The sequence below is a fragment of the Melanotaenia boesemani genome, chromosome 17, assembly GCF_017639745.1.
Source record: "Melanotaenia boesemani isolate fMelBoe1 chromosome 17, fMelBoe1.pri, whole genome shotgun sequence".
Lineage (NCBI taxonomy): Eukaryota > Metazoa > Chordata > Actinopteri > Atheriniformes > Melanotaeniidae > Melanotaenia > Melanotaenia boesemani.
Genome location: NC_055698.1, coordinates 24,119,274 through 24,145,035, shown reverse-complemented (window position 1 = coordinate 24,145,035; position 25,762 = coordinate 24,119,274). Strand labels below are relative to the sequence as shown.

The following is a 25,762-nucleotide window of genomic DNA, read 5'->3' as shown; positions in this document are numbered from 1 at the left end:
AACTTTTCACTGAAATATGTGTTCAATTCAGCACCAGCTGAATAGATAGAAAGTATTTTAGTCATACTTAAATATGGACTGAAAAAAACGCAGCCTCTCTCTCTCTCTCTCTCTCTCTATATATATATATATATATATATATATATGTATATATGGTTAATATATATATTATTATATATTATATAATTATTATACTGTATCTGCTTAGACTTCTGCCAACTACTTTTCTATTATAGTTTGAACAATTTTACAGTTTCTTCCCATGCAGGAATAGAACCTGGAAAAATATCTTTCAGCTGAAATAATCATGTCTTTAAATTTTAACTTTCATTCTAAATTTTTAATTTATTGATGAGAAACTCTTAAGATGCTGCATGATGATTTGAAGAAATCTCACATGACAAAAACCACATAACAAATATCCAAACATGACAAAGATGTTAACCTGCTAAAAAACCTCTGCTACACCTGGAGGTTATCAAGAACACTGATACAGTTTACCAAACACACATATTATATCTTCAAATAATTGTCAAGTGATGACAGTAAACTTTGTGTTCACATGATTTTGAAGCCATTGTGCTGAAGTTCTAGTTCTGTAAACGTCACCGTCAGGTTTGCCTCTCATTGCTTGTCATCTGTTAACTTTGAGTTATGACCAAACTGGGAAAGAAAATTTTGGCTTTATATGGAAATCTGGGAGATATTTATTTTTTCTTTGATATTTATCTTTTTATTATCTTTTTGTGGCAATGACAACCCCCGTGTCCTGTCCTGTGTGCAGCACATTAAAACAGTTTTAATTATTCCTCCTCAATGATACTGAAAAGGACAGAAGTGCTGCAGTTGGAAGTTACTACAGAGACTTCATATTAAACACAAAATGACTTTATTTGATCAAAGTTTACAACACAAACAGTAACCAAAAACTTTGTGTAACAAGTTTCCCTAAACCCGAAGTTTTATCTGCAGACAAATATCAGATCTTCCTCTCAGTGTGTCACCTCTGAGCTCTAAGTAAGAACTTATTGTAAACATAAACTCCTTGTACTTATAAAAGATTTACTAGAATTTATTTTGTATCCGCTGATACGTCAGCATGATGAATAAGAGTCTGGATTCATCCATTTCTGCAGCTGAGTGACTGTGTGTGTTTGCATATGTGTCCTGCCTCTCTGCTCCCAGCTGTTAAGAGGTCAGTGTTGATCAGTGGCTGTTCAGACCTTTCAGAGACACTGAACACACCAGCAGCACAATGATGATGTCACTGACTCTACTGCTGACCACCCTGGGGCTCCTTGTTCACGGTGAGACTCTCTTGTGAAAACTTTGCTTCAGGATGCAACCAGGTTCACCACAATGATGTTCTGCTGTGATGGAGAAACACTGAAACAAGCAGCTTTCACCTTCTTCCATCTATTCTCCATCTTAAAGAAAAATCTTTCTTCATCTTTCTCAAAGCTGGATTTGTCTCAGTAACTCTTCTACTGTTTTCCAGGTTCATCAGGAGAAATCATCCTGACTCAGACTCCTGGATCTCAGTCTGTTGTTCCAGGACAGACTGTCTCCATCAAATGTAAAACCAGTACAAGTGTTAGCACCAATCTTCACTGGTACCTTCAGAAACCAGGAGAAGCTCCTAAACTCCTGATTCGTTATGCTACAACTCTTCACTCTGGAATTCCGAGTCGTTTTAGTGGAAGTGGATCTGGTTCTGACTTCACTCTGACCATCAGTGGAGTTCAGGCTGAAGATTCAGGAGTTTATTACTGTCAGCAGAGTTACGACTGGCCGCTCACACAGTGATACAACGTCGTACAAAAACCTCCCTCATCTGGAGAGGAACTGATCTGAACCAACAGCTGCACTGAAACTAAAACAGGAGAAGAACTGAGACTAAAATTCAGATTTTCCTTTGTTAGTAACACATTAAGTTTATTTAAGTAATATCTCACAATGATTATAGATTTTAATCTTCAGAATGACATTAATTAGAACACTTTGATTTTAGTTATTTGATTTTATAGCAAAAGTAACAACGAAACAATCAAAGTTTTAAACTACTGAGAGAATGAAAATCTTTGATTTGAAAGTTTTCTTTAAGACATCAACTTATATTAAAAATATTACATATTTGTGTTACAGCAAACTTGAATTCTTTAAGGAAATATACAGAAGAGATATTTGCTGTCATTCCAGACTTTTTGCTATTTAGGAATGATTATTCAGTCAAATTTATATGATAAAATTAAGAAAAAATTATTAAATTAACGGATATTTATCATCATAAAATAATAAAACTGTAGTGATTTGACATCATTAAACATGAAAATTTTTACAATTACATAAAATTAATTATTAATCAATACCTCTGGGAGCACCACCACACAGATAGCTCTAGTACTGATCTAATGGCCGTGTGGACACGATTAGAGTACTAAATTAATTAATTGGATAAATTAATTAATTCAAGCTAGTTAAATCCAATCAATTATCAGTCTCAGGATGCTAATAACATGAATTCTTAATTCGAAGCAACCCATAACATGATTCAAAGGCACACATTCACAATAATCAGATCAGTTTAGGATAAATATAAAATACTTATTACTAGTCTAATCATGTATAAATGTCCAGGGAAAAATTTACAGAGGATTTAAATAGAACAAGGACGTGAACCAAACATTGTGAAATGTAAATATGTTCTTTAAACCAGAATCTTATTTCAAGGCCATGTGATATCAGAATGAGTAAAATGTGTGGGCAAAAAATGAAATAAAGTAAATTAACCTGTTTAACACTAGAACTACCAGGCTCATTGTCTGCCTGTTCTTTTGTAAAGTTACTGACATGAAGAATTTACACACTTTGGAATCGGCTTAGTGAGCCACCCAGAAGAACCGCCATACCCCTAGTTAGAAAGTTTCTAACTTTCAGATCAGTTGTTTGTTGAGCCACGAAGTGCACTGAATGAATTGTATGTGTGATAAAATACAATATTTAACACTATCTGCACCATCAGATCTCTAGACTGGCATATGACGTCACTGCCAGCAATCAGCTGATAGACGGCAGTGAAAAATGTCATCTGGTTTTACTGATCTGTAAATTAAAAAAAAAAATATATATATATTTCAGGGGGGGTAGAAGCTTCGCGCTGTGGCGGACACGAGCACAACGGACATGAGCGTATCGCAAGCGAGAAGAATATGAAAAATCTGAGTTTGGGCATATTTCCGCCAGAGAAGCAGAGGGAGCAGGTTCGGTCTGTGTGAGACACGTGACCTGACTAGTCGACACTGCATTACAACGTTTCAAAAGAAACAACTTCGTATTTATATTACATAACCCAGAAAAAGTTTTTAATGGTCTAATAATCTTACCACATTTTCATAGCCTACAACATAATCACTCAAGCTATTACGTCAGTCTGGTATCAGCCTGTAAACCAGAAACTGTAATAATATAGACATCCTAATAAATTAAGCTGTTGTTCCAGGACTGTTACTTCCCCCCCGCTAGGGATCAGGGAAAACGAAGCAAAACAATAAAGATCCGATATAAAAGGAAAAACAGGTATTTTATTTCTACACAAAACAAATCCAAGATCCACAGTCACAAAACACACCGGGAGCCTTAAAGATAACAGAAAAGATCCTATGAAAGAAAAACCCGGAAATATCTACAGTTTCAGATAAACAAACGAAAAGTGTCCTTTTTCAGGTATAATATTTAAACAATAACCCAACAAAAAAACTCAACCAGAATCCCTGGGAGTAATACAATAAGAAAATAAAAAAAAAACACACAGCTAAAAAACTCAGGGCGTCTCTTTAACGAGATTCAGATAAGCAAACAATTAAACGTAAATGTTTGTCAAAAACAAAAGTTAATCCAAAACACAAATTTAACTGAGAGAGTCTTTTCACCACTGACAGACAAACCAGAAAGCTCAGTATCCAATTTCAGCACTTAACAATTTAACCATCCACTTCACATAGTTTCTATAAGTTTCTATATCAGACCAAAGCCACCCTTGGCGCACTGGTGTTACCCAACCACACAGCCGCCCCGACAGGTTGACAATGACCAGCTTTTATGGGTGAGTAGTCCATCTGGGCGGTCTTCCGGGTAGCGTCGTCGTCCAATCCGGCCGCTGGAGGGAGGGAACTTGGAGGAGGGCAGCAGCCAATTCTGGGAGTGCTGCGGCACATCAGTTCTGCATACTCTGCATGCTCTGTATGCTCGGCCCAAAAGGCCTGGGGCCGTAACAAGGACAGACTGTCTCCATCACATATAAAACCAGTACAAGTGTTGGCAGCTATCTTTACTGGTACCTTCAGAAACCAGGAGAAGCTCCTAAACTCCTGATTCGTTATGCTACAACTCTTCAGTCTGGAATTCCGAGTCGTTTTAGTGGAAGTGGATCTGGTTCTGACTTCACTCTGACCATCAGTGGAGTTCAGGCTGAAGATTCAGGAGCTTATTACTGTCAGCAGGGTTACGACACACCGTTCACACAGTGATACAACGTCGTACAAAAACCTCCCTCAGCTGGAGAGGAATTGATCTGAACCAACAGCTGCACTGAGACTAAAACAGGAGATGAACTGAGACTAAAATGCAAAAATTTTTGTTATCAAATTTGGTGTTACGAATTAATATCTCAAAAAGATGATAAATTTAAATCTTCAGACAAGCATCAGTGAGAAAATTTTGATTTTATTTAATTTCATATTACAAAGAACAGCAACACAGTCATACATAATTTTATATTATTGAGATAAAATTAAAGTCTCGATGTAAAACTATTTTTTTAAACACTATTTTAAAACTTCTATTTTGTTTTTTTATATTTCATATTTTGTGTTTAAGCAAACCTGAATTCTATAAGTAAATAGTCGTTATACTGGCTGCCTGTTCATCAGAGAATAGACTTTACATTTCTGCTGCTGGTCTGTAAAGCTCTGAATAATTTAGGACCAAAATACATCAGTGACCTCTTGACCCAGTATGAATCTACCAGAACCTTCAGGTCATGTGGATCCAGTTTCTTTTCAGTTCCTGGAGTCAGAACTAAACATGGAGAAGCTGCATTCAGCTTCTATGCTCCACATGTCTGGAACAAACTCCCAGAAAGCCTCAGATCAGCTGAAACACTTTAAATCCAGGTTAAAGACCCACCTGTTCTCTGCTGCATTTCAATTGTTTTTATTTAGAAGTCAAAATAAGCTGGAATTTTTAAACAATTATAGTTTTTATCTGTCTTTCCCCACACTGGAATTTTATTTCTTTAATTTCATCTGTTTTAGTTTAACTTTATTCTTTCGGTTTTATTTCATTGTTTTTATTTCCTTTAATATGTTTTTTATGCACTTGTTATTGCTTTCTGCATTGTGCTGCAATTTTTTATGTAAAGAAGTTTGAATTGTCTTGTACATGAAATGTGCTATACAGATAAATTTTCCATTTACCTTTCCTAAATATACAGAAGAGATTTTTCTCTGATGAAGGGATTTTATATTTATAGTATAATGATGGTAAACTCACATGAAAAATAATCTTTTTTTTTTTCACAAAGGAACATTATTTAGTGAACATTTCATGTAACCTGATGTCACGGCTGGAACAAAGCAGTGAAAAGTGAAATTTAATAATCATCTCTACATGTTGAAACAACACAGAAAAATCTGTTTGACAAAAAAATTCTTTATTGTGAAGAAACACAGATGAACAGAGAAACTAACTACAAAAAAAGCTTAGAGAAAATGGAAGAAATGAAATAAAGAGTCAGAGATCAGTGACAGAGAGAAATCACGTGAGAGTCCCAGTAAATCAGGTCAGTACTGGGAACACTGGTCTCTCCTCAGTATCTCTGAGAGTGGAGACTGGGAGCCCTGGGTGGCCTCACAGGACACAGAGCCCACCTTCCTCCACTGGTCTGCAGAGAGCCTCAGGGTGCTGCTCCAGCTGTAGTGGCCGTCCTTCTGCAGCACCCCGGGGCTCCTGCTGTCCTCATAGCTGCTGCTGCTGCTGCCGTCCACCTTCCAGGACAGACTCCAGTCTGAGGGGAAGCCCTTGTTGGCCAGACACATGAGTGTGGCCTTCCCCTGCTGCAGCTCCTCTGTGGAGGGGGGCAGCACCGTCAGGGTGGGACGAGTATCACCTAGGAGACACCAATCAGATTAGAGGACAAGAACCACACAGCTGTCAAACATCCAGAAGACAGTTGGACACCTTTACTGTGAGATTTCCCTCCTTTAAGAAGTTTCAGTAACATTTTATCTGCTTCATCTCTCGCACATTGTTTCACTTCCCTTTTAGAAACCTTTCATGCATGTCAGGACACAGAATCCTCATATGAGCTGACATACATGAAACTACTGAACATGTTTAACATAAAAACATTAACTGCACTTTTAATCTCTCAATAAATTACATAAACTTTTAAGTAAAAAAGATGAACAATTATTCACAAAATTCAACAATGAAACTCAGATTAAAAATGTGTAAATGTTGTGATCTTAAACATTCTGTATATCACTGAAATCCTGGTACAAACATAGCTGCTGTTCTACTTTGCAGGAAAGCAGCAACTGATCATTTCCACTGTTGAAGGACAAGATGGTTTAACAAAGATCCAAAGACTGAATTCACAATTTAACAGATCTGACTAGAAAATAAAACGTTGTTTAAACATTTTTATGCTGCTCCAACTAATTTATATTAATCACATTAAAAGATTAAATGATTAAATATGACCTTCAGTAACACTGTTCACAATAAGTTTAACTCAACATTCAGATGTTATAAAGACGTCATTCTAATAAAAACTATTTTTGTTCTTTGATCAGTAAAGTTGTTTAAAACATTTGCTGGAAAATGTAAAGAAAACTTTTTAATTTAATGTCAACGAAGAGAAACTAACAACAAAATATGAATAAGAAAGTTTTTTAAGTCATTCTGATAAGAAGTGAGATTTTAAAAGACTACAGTTATGTTCCTTATTAATAAAAAGTTTTATGATATTTATAAACTTACTTCCAACATCCAGTCTGGTTCCTCCACCAAAAGTCCACCACAGTGATACAAACTGGTTGAGTCGTCGTACAAAAACCTCTGACTGTAGAGAGACACGGCTCTCTGACTTTCAACACAACAAACCTTCCTCTGATAAAACTTAAACTGCAAGTCTTCAAATATCTAAATATGTGATTATTTTATGGCTCCTTTTAACTAATCCTGGATTTTTAGGTTTTTCTTCAAAAAATAAAAATTAAGCTGTATTTGTTGATGCTGATAGAAACTAATGAAGAAAATTTTGAGGAAATAAAAACTCACAACATCTCAGATTAAAAGATGAATTAATGAACATTCTGTACACATAAAAATTTTAAACATATCTTGAAAATTTAACTTACTTCCAACATCCAGTCTGGTTCCTCCACCGAACGTGTACCACAGTGATACAAACTGGTTGAGTCGTCGTACAAAAACCTCTGACTGTAGAGAGACACGGCTCTCTGACTTTCAACACAACAAACTCAACACAAACAATCCTGTTCCTTAAAGAAACAACAAAAATAAAATAAACATTTAATTTTTTCAATGATATAAATATGAAAAATAACAAAAATGATCTTTATGATTGTTTGAAAACCACATATTTAATTAGAAATAAAAACTGTAGACATGAATGAAAATGATAAACAACTTAAGAAAATATTTCCTAAAGCAAATAATTTACAAAAATATCAAAATCATTTTTATTCAATTAAAATTCTGATGAAGTGATTAATTATTGATTAACATAATCATAGAGATTCAAGTCCCTGCTGGAGTCAGAACATTTCCATAGAGAAACACTTTGCATCAGCAGCACCATGCTCCAGTGCTCTGGGAGAGTTTATAGTCCTGAGAGTTGAAGACTGGATGACTGACAGCTGTCCTTCATGACAACAGAAGCCACAGAAATCCTCCTCATCAATAACATGACTTTGATCTGCGTCCTCATCTGGACTCTCCTCTGCTTCACTCAGGGTGAGGAAAATCATTGTTCTGTGATGTGAAAATCATTTGGAGTGTAGCTGAGTTTCACCTCACCATCTCATGTCCAGTGTTTCTTCTCTCTCCTCAGGGTCTGTTGGACAGAATGTTGTTGTGACTCAGTCAGCAGCCAAATCAGTGCAGCTCGGACAAACTGTCATTATTGACTGTAAAGTCAGTCCAACAGTATCTCACTACTCTGGTTCACAGTACTACCTGGCCTGGTACCATCAGAAACCTGGAGAAGCTCTTAAAGCTCTGATCTACGTAACATCAAGCCGTTTTTCAGGAATCTCCTCCAGATTCAGTGGAAGTGGAGCAGGGAATGGAGTTGACTTCACTCTGACCATCAGTGGAGTTCAGGCTGAAGATGCAGGAGTTTATTACTGTCAGAGTTATCATAGTGCTTATGTGTTCACACAGTGAAAAAGCATCGTACAAAAACCTCCTTCAGTCAGACTGAACAGAAACTTAACTTTCTGTTGCATCTGAAAGTTGCTGCAGTTCATACAACATGAATTTCCTTTAGAAAGCAAAAGATTAAGCTAGTGTAAGTGTGACTGATTTACTGGTCCAGAATTTCATTTTTTGTTAATTCCTCAGTTTGTTGGGGTATTATATATATATATATATATATATATATATATATATATATATTATTATTTTTTTTTTTTTTCACCATGTCTATAAAGGCAGGCTTGTGCTCATGAACTGTACAAGGCATGCCATGTAATAATTAGCTTTATTGTTTTTTTTTACACACTTGTTCTTTTATTTCAACCTTATTCTTACATTTTTGCATCCTGTTGTGTTAAACACAAAACAAACAAATCAAACAGGCCGATTTGAAAACCTATTTCATCAAATTAAACATGTTGTAAAAGTCATCTCACAAATCAAACAAACACATTATTCTTTTAACCAAATTAACATTTCGCTGTGTTGAACTGGCTGATTGATTTGTGAATTTTATTTCAAATAATCCTGAAGTTGTTTTATGGTCAAAAATGGTGATAAGAAGAAAAGGCCCTTTCTTACTTTATCATCAGTCATATTATTACCTAAAATAGGTTTACATGACTATTTTATCAAATGATGAGTAAAGTGTAGAAAAAATAATCCCACACACACTGTACACACACATTGTTCCTGATATCAAGATAATTAGTTGTTTTTATTTTCCCGTAAGTACATTAGTTTAAACATGAACATCTGCCCTCTAGTGGGTGTTTTCTCTGTAAAACTGCAAGGTGGAGTAATGATTTCTCTTTTTATGTTGAGCCTGAAGTTCTTCAGATTGAAGGATTAAACTACATGTAAGACTGATTCCATGAAGGCAACCCCATCTGCATATCTGAGCTAAAATAAAATTCTAATGTTATCCGTCAGATTTATAGACGATGCTGATATTACAACCAAATTTAATGTTTTTAATTGATGTAGAATAAATGTATTGATGATTGAAACACCATCTTAAAAGTTGGTCAGTCACTTGAAAGTTTGGCTTTAATTTAAATTCTAACTTTCTTTTAGGAAATTTTAACTTTTCAGCATTAAAAACATTTGCAAACCTTCACCAGCCCTTTTAACTAGAAGTAAGTGCCGAAGGAAAAAGTTGAGATGATTCTCAGCTGAAGGATTTGAGCTTTTGAGCTGTGCTCACTTAAAGCTCAGAGGTGAGACAGATTTAGAGGAAGATCTGATGTTTATCAAAGCACTTACAAAAAGTGCTTTGTAACTGTTTTTGTTGTAATCTTTGATCAAATTAAGACAATTTTCAAAAAGAACTTCCAACTGCAGCAGTCACTGTAAGTGAAGATGGATTTGTGTGTGACAGCTTTAATATGCTGCAAACCTAGAAGCCATGAAAATGTCAGCAAAAGGATATTTTTCCTATTTTTATACCTGCTTTGGAAGAAACTGTATAATTGTTAAAACCATATTCGAAATGGAGTTGGCAGAAGTATGAATTTATATGTTTCCCCTGTTACTTTAAGACATCACTTAATTTCTTGATTTAATTTCTCTTTCTCTCACAATTTTATAATAGCAGATTTACAGATTTTAAGAAGTTAACAGAAAAAAAACTACATTAAGTAATGGATCAGAATATATACCTTAGACTACATGAAGTAAGAATAAACAATAAATAATATCACTTTAGGGCAAACACTACTGACTTTATTGTAAGTTCACCATTCTTGTTCTTCTCATAAAATTTATGTTTGCAGCAACACAGAGAACAAAACATGCCTGAGACCTTTTGTTTGACCCCATTCAGTGTTATATAATATTCGTTCTATATTTGCACCATTTAATCCAGTTAATGTCATAGGAAGCTGGAGTCTTTCACAGTCACTCTTCGGGAGACTTTAGAATAACTTTTAACCTAACATGTATGCCTTTTGGATGGTGGGAGGAAGCCGGAGTAACCGGAGAAAGCTCACGCATACACGGGGACAACATGCAAACTCCAGACAGAAAAGCCACTGTTTGAACCTCCCCACAGCCAAGACTTAAATTAGCAACCTTCTTGCTGTGAGGTCGCAGTACTAACCACAACACCACCCTGCAGCCCGTTTATAACATGAATATAATTAAAGGTTGGCTAGAATGACAATGTTAGAAAGTTGCTTCATCCCAGTCAATCAGCCGTTGTGTTCTTGGACAAAACACGTGACCCATCTTGCCTCCAGTGTTGGCAGCACTGGTGTATGAATGTGTATGAAGGTTTGGTGACTGTAGAGGCTGTTGGTGCTGATTGGAAGCAACATTTCCATCAGTCTGGCCCAGGACAGATGTGGATACACATGTAACTTACCACCACCAGTGTGTGAAAGTGGAGCGAATGAATAAAGGATTCATGTAAAGCCTTATAAATCAGTTTGGGAGGATAAAACTTTGAATCTGGACAGAAACTAAAGTTACTTGTTCTGTAATCAGTCCAAACATGCTTCATCTGGGTCTTTAGTAACATGTCATTTCATATAGATATATTAAGATAGTATCATCCATCTGTTATTATGAAAACAGACTGTATATTTTATAAAAACACCTCTGCTGTGTGTTTGCAGTGAGTGTTTACTGAACTATATCAATGCTGGAGTAACGTCCAATTGCAGCACTGAGTTCTGACTGAAGGAGGTTTTTGTACGATGCTTTTTCACTGTGTGAACACATATCCACTGTGATAACTCTGACAGTAATAAACTCCTGCATCTTCGGCTTGATGTTACGTAGATCAGAGCTTTAGGAGCTTCTCCAGGTTTCTGATGGTACCAGGCCAGGTAGTACTGTGAACCAGAGTAGTGAGTTACTGTTGGATTGACTTTACAGTCAATAGTGACAGTTTGTCCGAGCTGCACTGATTTGGCTGCTGACTGAGTCAAAACAACATTCTGTCCAACAGACCCTGAGGAGAGAGAAGAAACACTGGACATGAGATGGTGAGGTGAAACTCAGCTACACTCCAAATGATTTTCACATCACAGAACAATGATTTTCCTCACCCTGAGTGAAGCAGAGGAGAGTCCAGATGAGGACGCAGATCAAAGTCATGTTATTGATGAGGAGGATTTCTGTGGCTTCTGTTGTCATGAAGGACAGCTGTCAGTCATCCAGTCTTCAACTCTCAGGACTATAAACTCTCCCAGAGCACTGGAGCATGGTGCTGCTGATGCAAAGTGTTTCTCTATGGAAATGTTCTGACTCCAGCAGGGACTTGAATCTCCATGATTATGTTAATCAATAATTAATCACTTCATCAGAATTTTAATTAAATAAAAGATAATTTTGATATTTTTGTAAATTATTTGCTTTACGAAATATTTTCTTAAATTGTTTAGCATTTTCATTCATGTCTACAGTTTTAATTTCTAATTAAATATGTGGTTTTCAAACAATCATAAAGATAATTTTTGTTATTTTTCATACTTATACTGTATCATCGGAAAAATTAAATGTTTATTTTATTGTTGTTGTTTCTTTAAGGAACAGGATTGTTTGTGTTGAGTTTGTTGTGTTGAAAGTCAGAGAGCCGTGTCTCTCTACAGTCAGAGGTTTTTGTACGACGACACAACCAGTTTGTATGACTGTGGTACACGTTCGGTGGAGGAACCAGACTGGATGTTGGAAGTAAGTTAAATATTCAAGGTATTTTTAAAATTTTTATGTGTACAGAATTTTCGTTAATTCAACTTTAAATCTGAGATGTTGTGAGTTTTTTTTTTCCCCTCAAAAGTTTCTATCAGCAGCAACAAATGCAGCTTAATGTTTAATATTTGAAGGAAAAACCTAAAAATCCAGGATTAGTTAAAAAGGAGCCATAAATTTATCACATATTTAGATATTTGAAGACTTGCAGTTTAAGTTTTATCAGAGGAAGGTTTGTTGTGTTGAAAGTCAGAGAGCCGTGTCTCTCTACAGTCAGAGGTTTTTGTACGACGACTCAACCAGTTTGTATCACTGTGGTGGACTTTTGGTGGAGGAACCAGACTGGATGTTGGAAGTAAGTTTATGAAAATCATGAAACTTTTTATTAATAAGGGACATAACTGTAGTCTTTTAAAATCTCACTTCTTATCAGAATGACCTAAAAAAACTTTCATATTCATATTTTGTTGTTAGTTTTTCTTCGTTGAGATTAAATAAAAAGCTTTCTTTAAATTTTCCAGTAAATGTGTTAAACGCTCACATGTTTTTACTCTGTCACTGATCTCTGTTTCTTTATGTCATTTCTTTATTTTTCTCAAAGCTTTTTTTTCAAATTCTTAGTTTCTCTGTTCATCTGTGTTTCTACACAATAAAGATTTTTTAATCAAACATATTTTTCTGTGTTCTTTCAACATGTAGAGATGATTAAGAGATATTCAAAAGCAGGTTTCATTTATTTGATTCAGTGTTTAATTATTATTTTAGTACGATATGATCCTTAATATCTGTTTATCAATTCTGTTGTTTTTTTTTCATATTTGTTCATATAAATGTGTGTCATTGATCTTATTTAAAAGGGAATAAATACTTGACTATTTTTAAAAAAATGAGAGAAAACAATAATTTTTTTGTTGTATGGGGAAATTAAATTTTCTTAATTTACATAATGAAGCAATATATATATATATACATATATATATATATATATATATATATATATGTATATATATATATATATATATATATATACATATATATATATATATATATATATATGTATATATATATATATATATATACATATATCTATATATATATATACATATATATATATATATATATATATATATGTATATATATATATATACATATATATATATATATATATATATACATACATATATATATATATATATATATATGTATGTTAGGCCACAAAAGGTTAATTTGTGGTTAATAAAAACTGGATCCAGATGACCCGAGGGTTCTGTAAGGTTCATTCTGCGTCAAGAGGTCACCAATGTATTTTGGTCCTAAACCATTCAGAGCTTTATGAACCAGCAGCAGAAATTCTCTGATGAACAGGCAGCCAGTATAACGACTGTTTACTTGTAAATTTCAGTCTTGCTGCAGCACAAAATATGGAATATTTAAAAAAAAGGAAAGTATTAAAATAGTGTTTAAAAGAATAATTTTACATCAAAGTTTTAATTTTATCTCACTAATTTAAAATTATGTCTGACTGTGTTTTTGTTCTTTCTGCTAAAACATCAAATACCTAAAATCAAAATTTTCTCATTGATGCTTGTCTGAAGATTAAAATCTATAAACGTTTTGAGATATTAATTCATAACACTTAATTTGATAACAAAAATCTTTGCAGTTTAGTCTCAGTTCATCTCCTGTTTTAGTCTCAGTGCAGCTGTTTGTTCAGATCAGTTCCTCTCCAGCTGAGGGAGGTTTTTGTACGACGTTGTATCACTGTGTGATCGGCCAGCTGCTACACTGCTGACAGTAATAAACTCCTGAATCTTCAGCCTGAACTCCACTGATGGTCAGAGTGTAGTCAGAACCAGATCCACTTCCACTAAAATGACTCGGAATTCCAGACTGAAGAGTTGTAGCTTTATAAATGAGAAATTTAGTAACTTCTCCTGGTTTCTGAAGATACCAGTGAAGCCAGTCGCTAACACCTGTACTGGTTTTACATGTGATGGAGACAGTCTGTCCTGGAACAACAGACTGAGATCCAGGAGTCTGAGTCAGGATGATTTCTCCTGATGAACCTGGAAAACAGTAGAAGAGTTACTGAGACAAATCCAGCTTTGAGAAAGATGAAGAAAGATTTTTCTTTAAGATGGAGAATAGATGGAAGAAGGTGAAAGCTGCTTGTTTCAGTGTTTCTCCATCACAGCAGAACATCATTGTGGTGAACCTGGTTGCATCCTGAAGCAAAGTTTTCACAAGAGAGTCTCACCCTGAACAAGGAGCCCCAGGGTGGTCAGCAGTAGAGTCAGTGACATCATCGTTGTGCTGCTGGTGTGTTCAGTGTCTCTGAAAGGTCTGAACAGCCACTGATCAACACTGACCTCTTAACAGCTGGGAGCAGAGAGGCAGGACACATATGCAAACACACACAGTCACTCAGCTGCAGAAATGGATGAATCCAGACTCTTATTCATCCTGTTGACGTCTCAGCAGATACAGAATAGGTTCTAGTAAATATTTTATAAATACAGAGCTTATTTTTACTACCAATTTCTTACTTACAGCTAAGAGGTGACACACACTGAGAGGAAGATCTGATGTTTGTCTACAGATAAAATTTTGGGTTTAGGGAAACTTGTTTGTGTTGTAAACTTTGATCAAATAAAGTCATTTTGTGTTTAATGTCATGTCTCTGCAGTAACTGCAGCAGGCACTTCTGTCCTTTTCAGTGTCATTGAGGAGGATTTATGTAAAACTGTTTTAATGTGCTGCACACAGGACAGGACACGGGGGTTGTCATGGCAATAAATAGATAATAAAAAGATAAATATCAAAGACAAAATATCTCCCAGCTTTCTACATAATGCCAACATCTCCTTTCCCAGTTTGCTCATAAGTCAAAGTTAACAGATGACGAGCAATGAGAGGCAAACCTGACGGTGACGTCTACAGAACTAGAACTTCAACACAATGACTTCAAAATCCTCTGAACACAAAGTTTTCTGTCATCACTTAACAATTATTTGAAGATATAATGTGTGTGTCTGAACAATGTGTGTGTTTGGTAAACTTTATCAGTGTTCTTGATAACCTCCAGGAGCAGCAGAGGTTTTAGCAGGTAAACATCTTTGTCATGTTTGGATATTTGTTATGAGCTTTTTGTCATGTGAGATTTCTTCAGCTGATTGTAGCAGGACGAGGTTGGATACCTTGTCCCCTCTCCTCCCTTAATTGCACCTTCCAGGTGTAATTTAGCAGGGCTGACTGTTAGGGCGGAGCGAGGGCGGTATATTAGACAGGACTCGCTCGACAGCGTGAATTCCCTCTTCCTGAGTGGCCCTGGCTGGTAGATCTCCGAGCCATCATGGCGGAGGTGGTTGAGCCGTTCAGCTGAGTAGTATACCCGTAGTGTGCAGCCGCGCCCAGCGTACAGGTTGCCGTCATGGATCAATCACCGAGTAGCAGGATTTGTGATCACTGTTCGAACTCAGGCCTTTTTGCACCTTGTTTTTTGGCTGGAGTGATTTTTCATTTAATTTTATTTTAACGCCTGTATATCTTTTAATAAAATTTTATTTTTAAGTTACGAATCACGTCTGTCCATGTCCTTGATTTGAACCAGTGTGTCCTTTTAGTTAAATATGCTGGGGTAAATGTCAGCAAGTGGCTTTGTCTTTTTATTTTTTTATTTATTTTTTTTTTTAATTTATTTAAAAACTGAAATTTTCCACCCGCCATGTCATCATGCAGCATCTTAAGAACTTCTCATACATACAATGTTAAAAATTTAGACTGGAAGTTAAATCTTAAATGTATGAGCATTTCAGCTGAAGGATGATTTTCCAGTTTTAATACCTGCATGGGAAGAAACTTTAAAACTGTTCAAACCATATTAGAAAAGTAGTTGGCAGAAGTTTGAACTTATATGTCCCTTCCCCATTACTATAACACACCACTTCATTTCATATTTGCTGCAACACAGAAAACAAAACATGACTGAGATGTTGTTTGTCACCTGATTCAGTGTTTTATAACATGAATGTAATTAAAGGTTGGCAAGAATGACAATGTTAGAAAGCTACTTCACCCCAGTCAATCAGCTGAGTGCTTTGAACCGCTCTGTATGAATCTAATCCATTAGACTATTATAAATCAGTTACTTTGGGAGGATAAAACTTTGACTCTGGACAGAAACTAAAGTAACTTGTTCTGTAATCAGTCCAAACTTGCTTCATCTGGGTCTTTAGTAACATGTCATTTCATGTAGATATATTAAGATTTTAGCATCTGTTATTATGAAAACAGACTGTATATTTTATAAAAACACTTCTGCTGTGTGTTTGCAGTGAGTTTTTACTGAACTATATCAATGCTGGAGTAACTTCCAGTTGCAGCACTGAGTTCAATTTCTGTTCCTTCTGACTGAAGGAGGTTTTTGTACGATGTTTTTTCACTGTGTGAACACGCGCTGATTATTCAACCAGTGATAACTCTGACAGTAATAAACTCCTGCATCTTCAGCCTGAACCCCACTGATGGTCAGAGTGAAGTCAACTCCATTCCCTGCTCCACTTCCACTGAATCTGGAGGAGATTCCTGAAAATCTTTCTGATGTCCCGTAGATCAGAGCTTTAGTAGCTTCTCCAGGTTTCTGATGGTACCATGCTAGCCAGTATTGTGAACCAGTCCAGTGAGCTACTTTTGGACTGACTTTACAGTCAATAGTGACAGTTTGTCCGAGCTGCACTGATTTGGCTGCTGACTGAGTCACAACAACATTCTGTCCAACAGACCCTGAGGAGAGAGAAGAAACACTGGACATGAGATGGTGAGGTGAAACTCAGCTACACTCCAAATGATTTTCACATCACAGAACAATGATTTTCCTCACCCTGAGTGAAGCAGAGGAGAGTCCAGATGAGGACGCAGATCAAAGTCATGTTATTGATGAGGAGGATTTCTGTGGCTTCTGTTGTCATGAAGGACAGCTGTCAGTCATCCAGTCTTCAACTCTCAGGACTATAAACTCTCCCAGAGCACTGGAGCATGGTGCTGCTGATGCAAAGTGTTTCTCTATGGAAATGTTCTGAGTCCAGCAGGGACTTGAATCTCCATGATTATGTTAATCAATAATTAATCACTTCATCAGAATTTTAATTAAATAAAAGATAATTTTGATTATTTTGTAAACTATTTCAATTATTAAATCTTTTCTTAAATTTTTTATCATTTCCATTCATGTCTACAGTTTTTATTTCTAATTAAAGATGTGGTTTTTAAACAATTATAAAAATATTTGTTGTTATTTTTCATACTTATTTAATTAAAAAATTAAATCTTTATTTTATTTTTGTTGTTTCTTAAAGGAACAGGATTGTTTGTTTTGAATTTGTTGTGTTGAAAGTCAGAGAGCCGTGTCTCTCTACAGTCAGAGGTTTTTGTACGACGACTCAACCAGTTTGTATCACTGTGGTTGACTTTTGGTGGAGGAACCAGACTGGATGTTGGAAGTAAGTTTATAAATATCATAAAACTTTTTATTAATAAGGAACATAACTGTAGTTTTTTAAATTCTCACTTCTTATCAGAATGACTTAAAAATCTTTCATATTCATATTTTGTTGTTAGTTTTTCTTCGTTGAGATTAAATTAAAAAGTTTTCTTTACATTTTCCAGTAAATGTTTTAAACAACTTTACTGATCAAAGAACAAAAATAGTTTTTATTAGAATGATGTCTTTATAACATCTGAATGTTGAGTTAAACTTATTGTGAACAGTGTTACTGAAGGTCATATTAATCATTTAATCTTTTAATGTGATTAATATAAATTAGTTGGAGCAGCATAAAAATGTTTAAACAATGTTTTATTTTCTAGTCAGATCTGTTAAATTGTGAATTCAGTCTTTGGATCTTTGTTAAACCATCTTGTCCTTCAACAGTGGAAATGATCAGTTGCTGCTTTCCTGCAAAGTAGAACAGCAGCTATGTTTGTACCAGGATTTCAGTGATATACAGAATGTTTAAGATCACAACATTTACACATTTTTAATCTGAGTTTCATTGTTGAATTTTGTGAATAATTGTTCAACTTTTTGCTTAAAAGTTTCAGTAATTTATTTAGACATTTAAAGTGCAGTTAATGTTTTTATGTTAAACATGTTCAGTAGTTTCATGTATGTCAGCTCATATGAGGATTCTGTGTCCTGACATGCATGAAAGGTTTCTAAAAGGGAAGTGAAACAATGTGCGAGAGATGAAGCAGATAAAATGTTACTGAAACTTCTTAAAGGAGGGAAATCTCCTCTCTCACAGTAAAGGTGTCCAACTGTCTTCTGGATGATTGACAGCTGTGTGGTTCTTGTCCTCTAATGTGATTGGTGTCTCCTAGGTGATGCTCGTCCCACCCTGACGGTGCTGCCCCCCTCCACAGAGGAGCTGCAGCAGGGGAAGGCCACACTCATGTGTCTGGCCAACAAGGGCTTCCCCTCAGACTGGAGTCTGTCCTGGAAGGTGGACGGCAGCAGCAGCAGCAGCTATGAGGACAGCAGGAGCCCCGGGGTGCTGCAGAAGGACGGCCACTACAGCTGGAGCAGCACCCTGAGGCTCTCTGCAGACCAGTGGAGGAAGGTGGGCTCTGTGACCTGTGAGGCCACCCAGGGCTCCCAGTCTCCACTCTCAGAGACACTGAGGAGAGACCAGTGTTCCCAGTACTGACCTGATTTACTGGGACGCTCACATGTCACTGATCTTTCGTTTCTTTCTCTTTTTCAAAGCTTTTTTTCAAATTCTTAGTTTCTCTCTTCATCTGTGTTTCTATACAATAAAGATTTTTATATCAAACAGATTTTTTTGGTTCTTTCAACATGTAGAGATGATTATAAGATATCCAAAAACAATTTTTACTGCTTTGTTCCAATCTTTAATTCTTTTAATATTCTATGATCTTAAATGTCTGTTCATCAAATCATTTTTTCCATTTTGTTCATATAAATGTGACTTATTGATCTTAATTAAAAGGGAATAGATGCTGGCCTGGATCAAAACAAAACTACGATTAAACCACAATTTTAGTTTTTACATGGAAAGTTTTTTTTTTTTTTTTTTTTGTTTTTTTTTACTTAATTGAGTAAAATATATAAATATATAGATTTTGGGCAAAATTAAATGTTTTCTTGTTAATGTAAATTTATTGACAAAAAATAAATATTTTGATGTAAGCTTAAGATAATTATTACTATTAATATAAAAAAAATCATCAGATAAAAAACCTCCTCTCTGTATTTTCTCAGAAAATTCAGATTTGCTGCAACACAAAAAATGATATTTTTAATGTAACTTAACATTTTTAGATAGTAAATTCAATATTACTTTCATATTAAACATTAAATTTAATCTCAGCAATTTAAAATCATATATGACTGTGCTGTTGTTCTATATGAAATAAAATCAAACGAATAAAATCAAACTTTTCTAATTGATATTTGTATGATGATTAAAATCTATAATGTTTTTGAGATATTAAGTCCTAACACTAAATTTAATTACCAAAATCTTTGCACTTTAGTCTCAGTTCATCTCCTGTTTTAGTTTCAGTGCAGCTGTTGGTTCAGATCAGTTCCTCTCCAGCTGAGGGAGGTTTTTGTACGACGTTGTATCACTGTGTGAACGGGAAGCTTAATCTCTGCTGACAGTAATAAACTCCTGAATCTTCAGCCTGAACTCCACTGATGGTCAGAGTGTAGTCAGAACCAGATCCACTTCCACTAAAACGACTCGGAATTCCAGAGTGACGAGTTGTAGCATCACGAATCAGGAGTTTAGGAGCTTCTCCTGGTTTCTGAAGATACCAGTTAAGACAGCTGCTAACACCTGTACTGGTTTTACATGTGATGGAGACAGTCTGTCCTGGAACAACAGACTGAGATCTAGGAGTCTGAGTCAGGATGATTTCTCCTGATGAACCTGGAAAACAGTAGAAGAGTTACTGAGACAAATCCAGCTTTGAGAAAGATGAAGAAAGATTTTTCTTTTAGATGGAGAATAGATGGAAGAAGGTGAAAGCTGCTTGTTTCAGTGTTTCTCCATCACAGCAGAACATCATTGTGGTGAACCTGGTTGCATCCTGAAGCAAAGTTTTCACAAGAGAGTCTCACCCTGAACAAGGAGCCCCAGGGTGGTCAGCAGTAGAGTCAGTGACATCATCATTGTGCTGCTGGTGTGTTCAGTGTCTCTGAAAGGTCTGAACAGCCACTGATCAACACTGACCTCTTAACAGCTGGGAGCAGAGAGGCAGGACACATATGCAAACACACACAGTCACTCAGCTGCAGCTCTCCTCTACATGACGTCATGTTTCATCTTCACATGTTGGATTTTTGCACAAGGAAATAAAATTCTCTTAGAATCATTTGTTGCAGCAGCTTGTGAACGTGTTCAATTAATTAATTTTAGTAATAAGATCTTATTTGACATAAATTGCAGGCATTAGTGAGTAAAAATCTTTATGTTTGGATGTTATTATTTGGTGGTTTTGTAATGATAGAATTCTTCAAGTCTTCATGCAGCATCTTAAGAAGGTCTCATGAAAATAACAATAAAAATGAGGATTAAAAGTTAAAACCTGGAGGTTAAAATGACTTTATATCCAGTCTTTAACTGTTTTCAATTTTGGGGTCAAATAAGAATTGTCAGAAGGAAAATGTTTCTACATTTTAATCAGCATGAAAAAAATGGTAGAATAAGTAAATAAATACATCAGAATTAGAGAACCGAATCCCAAAAATAAAAATGAAGCTCCATGTCATCAAGAGTCATGTGATCCAACTGAAAGCTGCTCTGTAGTCACTAAACACACCTTGCTGAGCTTAACTGCTCCATTTCTTTCTGCTGGACAGACTTTGAGCTCCAAAGTATTAACTGTGTTTTTATTCTTTGCTTTTTAATGCTTACAGTTGACTCAGCAGAAAGTTTTATATTATTGTTGTTTAAAGAAACATTCTGGAAATTTGGGGGATGTTTTTATCTACTTTTAATTATTATTGATTTTATAAGTTGTCTGATGATGATCAGCATCGTCATCCACTTTTACCTTTTAAGGTTCAGTACAATTAAGACAGTTACCAGCACAAGGTCACAAGCTTTTTCTATGACTGTCACATGATGCTGCTCCATGATCCTTTCTGCAGAACATTATAGATATTAATAGATAAAAAAAATGGCTCTCTAATCATAATAATGTTTGTTTCCATGAAGATAGTTTTCAGTTAATAAAGTTGTTGTGACATGAAATATTAATAATTTTATTAAATGTTCTGAAGATTTTCTGGTTCTTTAATATTTCTGCATGTGTGTGTGTGTGTTTGCTTTTTAATGCTTACAGTTGACTCAGAGGAAAGTTTTATTATTGTTGTTTGAAGTTATATTCTGGAAATTTGGGGATTTTTTTCTCTACTTTTAATTAATATTTATTTGGTCATTTTTCTGGTGATGATCAGCATCTTCACCAATATTTACCTTTTAAGTTCAGTAATGGCACAAGGTCTCAAGCTTTATCTTTTACTGTGATATGATGCTGCTCCATGATCCTTTCTGCAAAACATTATAGATGTTAATAAATAAATAGATAAAACATGACTCTATAGTCATAATAATGTGTGTTTCCTTCAAGATAGTTATCTGTTGATAAAATTGCTGTGATCGCAATTACGAATTATTTTAATAAGTTCTGAAGATTTACTGGATCTTAAACCTTTCTCGTTTGAGTGTGTGTGTGTGTGTGTGTGTGTGTGTGTGTTCAGTGAACTTTATCAGTCAGTTAAGTTTTTGTTCAGTCTGAGGGAAGTTTTTGTATGACTGTATTTCACTGTGTGAACACCCACTGACTGTTGATGCTGTGATAACTCTGACAGTAATAAACTCCTGCATCTTCAGTCTGAACTCCACTGATGGTCAGAGTGAAGTCAACTCCATTCCCTGCTCCACTTCCACTGAATCTGGAGGAGATTCCTGAAAATCTATCTGATGTCCAGTAGATCAGAGCTTTAGGAATTTCTCCAGGTTTCTGATGGTACCAGGCCAGGTAGTACTTTGAACCAGAATAGTGATATATTGTTGGACTGGCCTTACAGTCAATAGTGACAGTTTGTCCGAGCTGCACTGATTTGGCTGCTGACTGAGTCACAACAACATTCTGTCCAACAGACCCTGAGGAGAGAGAAGAAACACTGGACATGAGATGGTGAGGTGAAACTCAGCTTCACTCCAAATGATTTTCACATCACAGAACAATGATTTTCCTCACCCTGAGTGAAGCAGAGGAGAGTCCAGATGAGGACGCAGATCAAGTCATGTTATTGATGAGGAGGATTTCTGTGGCTTCTGTTGTCATGAAGGACAGCTGTCAGTCATCCAGTCTTCAACTCTCAGGACTATAAACTCTCCCAGAGCACTGGAGCATGGTGCTGCTGATGCAAAGTGTTTCTCTATGGAAATGTTCTGACTCCAGCAGGGACTTGAATCTCTATGATTATGTTAATCAATAATTAATCACTTCATCAGAATTTTGATTAAATAAAAGATAATTTTGATATTTTTTAAATTATTTCAATTATTAAATCTTTTCTTAAATTTTTCATCATTTTCATTGATGTCTACAATTTTCATTTCTAATTAAAGATGTGGTTTTTCAACAATTATAAAGATAATGTTTGTTATTTTTCATACTTATTTCATTAAAAAATTAAATCATTATTTTATTTTTGTTGTTTCTTTAAGGAACAGGATTGTTTGTGTTGAGTTTGTTGTGTTGAAAGTCAGAGAGCCGTGTCTCTCTACAGTCAGAGGTTTTTGTACGACGACTCAACCAGTTTGTATCACTGTGGTACACGTTCGGTGGAGGAACCAGACTGGATGTTGGAAGTAAGTTAAATATTCAAGATATTTTAAAAAAATTTATGTGTACAGAATTTTCATTAATTCAACTTTAAATCTGAGATGTTGTGAGTTTTTTTCGATGAAACTTTTCTTTATTAGCTTTTTATCAGCAGCAACAAATGCAGCTTAATGTTTAAAATTTGACGGAAAAACCTAAAAATCCAGGATTAGTTAAAAGGAGCCATAAAATAATCACATATTTAGATATTTGAAGACTTGCAGTTTAAGATTTTATCAGAGGAAGGTTTGTTTTGTTGAAAGTCAGAGAGCCGTGTCTCTCTACAGTCAGAGGTTTTTGTACGACGACTCAACCAGTTTGTATCACTGTGGTACACGTTCGGTGGAGGAACCAGACTGGAGTTTGGAAGTAAGTTTAACTTTTTATTAATAAGGGACATAACTGTAGTCTTTTAAAATCTAACTTCTTATCAGAATACCTTTAAAAACTTTCATATTCATATTTTGTTGTTAGTTTTTCTTCGTTGAGATTAAATTAAAAAGTTTTCTTTACATTTTCCAGTAAATGTTTTAAACAACTTTACTGATCAAAGAACAAAAATAGTCTTTATTAGAATGATGTCTTTATAACATCTGAATGTTGAGTTAAACTTATTGTAAACAGTGTTACTGAAGGTCATATTTAATCATTTAATCTTTTAATGTGATTAATATAAATTAGTTGGAGCAGCAAAATAAAAATGTTTAAACAATGTTTTATTTTCTAGTCAGATCTGTTAAATTGTGAATTCAGTCTTTGGATCTTTGTTAAACCATCTTGTCCTTCAACAGTGGAAATGATCAGTTGCTGCTTTCCTGCAAAGTAGAACAGCAGCTATGTTTGTACCAGGATTTCAGTGTTATACAGAATGTTTAAGATCACAACATTTACACATTTTTAATCTGAGTTTTATTGTTGAATTTTGTGAATAATTGTTAAACGTTTTGATTAAAAGTTTCTGTAAATTTATTTAGACATTTAAAGTGCAGTTAATGTTTTTATGTTAAACATGTTCAGTAGTTTCATGTATGTCAGCTCATATGAGGATTCTGTGTCCTGACATGCATGAAAGGTTTCTAAAAGGGAAGTGAAACAATGTGCGAGAGATGAAGCAGATAAAATGTTACTGAAACTTCTTAAAGGAGGAAATCTCCTCTCTCACAGTAAAGGTGTCCAACTGTCTTCTGGATGATTGACAGCTGTGTGGTTCTTGTCCTCTAATCTGATTGGTGTCTCCTAGGTGATGCTCGTCCCACCCTGACGGTGCTGCCCCCCTCCACAGAGGAGCTGCAGCAGGGGAAGGCCACACTCATGTGTCTGGCCAACAAGGGCTTCCCCTCAGACTGGAGTCTGTCCTGGAAGGTGGACGGCAGCAGCAGCAGCAGCAGCTATGAGGACAGCAGGAGCCCCGGGGTGCTGCAGAAGGACGGCCACTACAGCTGGAGCAGCACCCTGAGGCTCTCTGCAGACCAGTGGAGGAAGGTGGGCTCTGTGACCTGTGAGGCCACCCAGGGCTCCCAGTCTCCACTCTCAGAGACACTGAGGAGAGACCAGTGTTCCCAGTACTGACCTGATTTACTGGGATTGTCACATGTTTTTACTCTGTCACTGATCTCTGACTCTGTCTTTCATTTATTTCTTTTTCTCAAAGCCATTTACTAATTCTTAGTTTTTCTGTTCAACTGTGTTTGTAGACAATAAAGATTTTTATATCAGATTTTTCTGTGTTCTTTCAACATGTAGAGACAGTTATTATATAATAAAAATCATTTTTCACTGCTTTGTTCCAGCTGTGACCTCAGGTTATATGAAAAGTTCTCCAATTAATTTTACTTTGGTAAAAAAAAAAGATTTTTTTTTTTGTGTGTGTGTGTAAGTTTAGCATAAATATACTATGAATATAAAATCGCTTCATCAGAGAAATATCTCTTATGTATATTTAGGTAAGGCAAAAAGCAAATTTATTTGTATCATACTTTGAAAATTCCAGCTTATTTGGACTTCTAAATAAAAAACTACTGAAATGCAGCAGAGAACAGGTGGGTCTTTAACTTGGTTTTGAATAAACTAAGTGTTTCAGCTGATCTGAGGCTTTCTGGGAGTTTGTTCCAGACATGTGGAGCATAGAAGCTGAATGCAGCTTCTCCATGTTTAGTTCTGACTCTGAGAACTGAAAAGAAACTGGATCCAGATGACCTGAAGGTTCTGGTAGATTCATTCTGCGTCAAGAGGTCACTGATGTATTTTGGTCCTAAACCATTCAGAGCTTTATGAACCAGCAACAGATATTTAAAGTCTATTCTCTGATGAACAGGCAGCCAGTATAACAACGATTTACCTATAAAATTCAGCCTTGCTGCTGCACAAAGTATCGAATGTTAAAAAAAAAGAAAGTTTTAAAAAAGTGTTTAAAGAATAATTTTACATCAAAATTTTAATTTCATCTCACTAATTTAAAATTATGTATGACCGTGTTTTTGTTGTTTGTGCAATAAAATCAAAATTTTCTCCCTGATGCTTGTCTGAATATTTCAGTTTATAATCTTTTTGAGATATTAATTCATAAAACTGAATTTAATGACAAAAATCTTTGCAGTTTAGTTTTAGTTCATGTGTGTTCAGTGTCTCTGAAAGGTCTGAACAG

General features: G+C 35.4%; 3 gene segments (V, D, J or C); 1 reads left to right on the top strand and 2 right to left on the bottom strand.

Moving 5' to 3' along the window:
- The first annotated feature begins 1,231 nt into the window (after positions 1-1,231).
- Positions 1,232-24,835, top strand: LOC121656260. The segment is given in 6 exon segments: positions 1,232-1,307; positions 1,499-1,723; positions 4,435-4,513; positions 12,143-12,180; positions 18,577-18,924; positions 24,710-24,835. Coding segments are annotated over 5 exon segments (720 nt in total).
- Positions 5,690-25,762, bottom strand: part of LOC121656206 — a 30,247-nt gene continuing 10,174 nt past the window's right edge. Inside the window, 2 exon segments of the V gene segment in view lie at positions 5,690-6,166; positions 7,422-7,459. Of these exon segments, the coding sequence occupies positions 5,841-6,166; positions 7,422-7,459 (364 nt within the window).
- On the bottom strand, positions 13,957-14,624 carry LOC121656246. The segment is given in 2 exon segments: positions 13,957-14,264; positions 14,456-14,624. Coding segments are annotated over 2 exon segments (357 nt in total).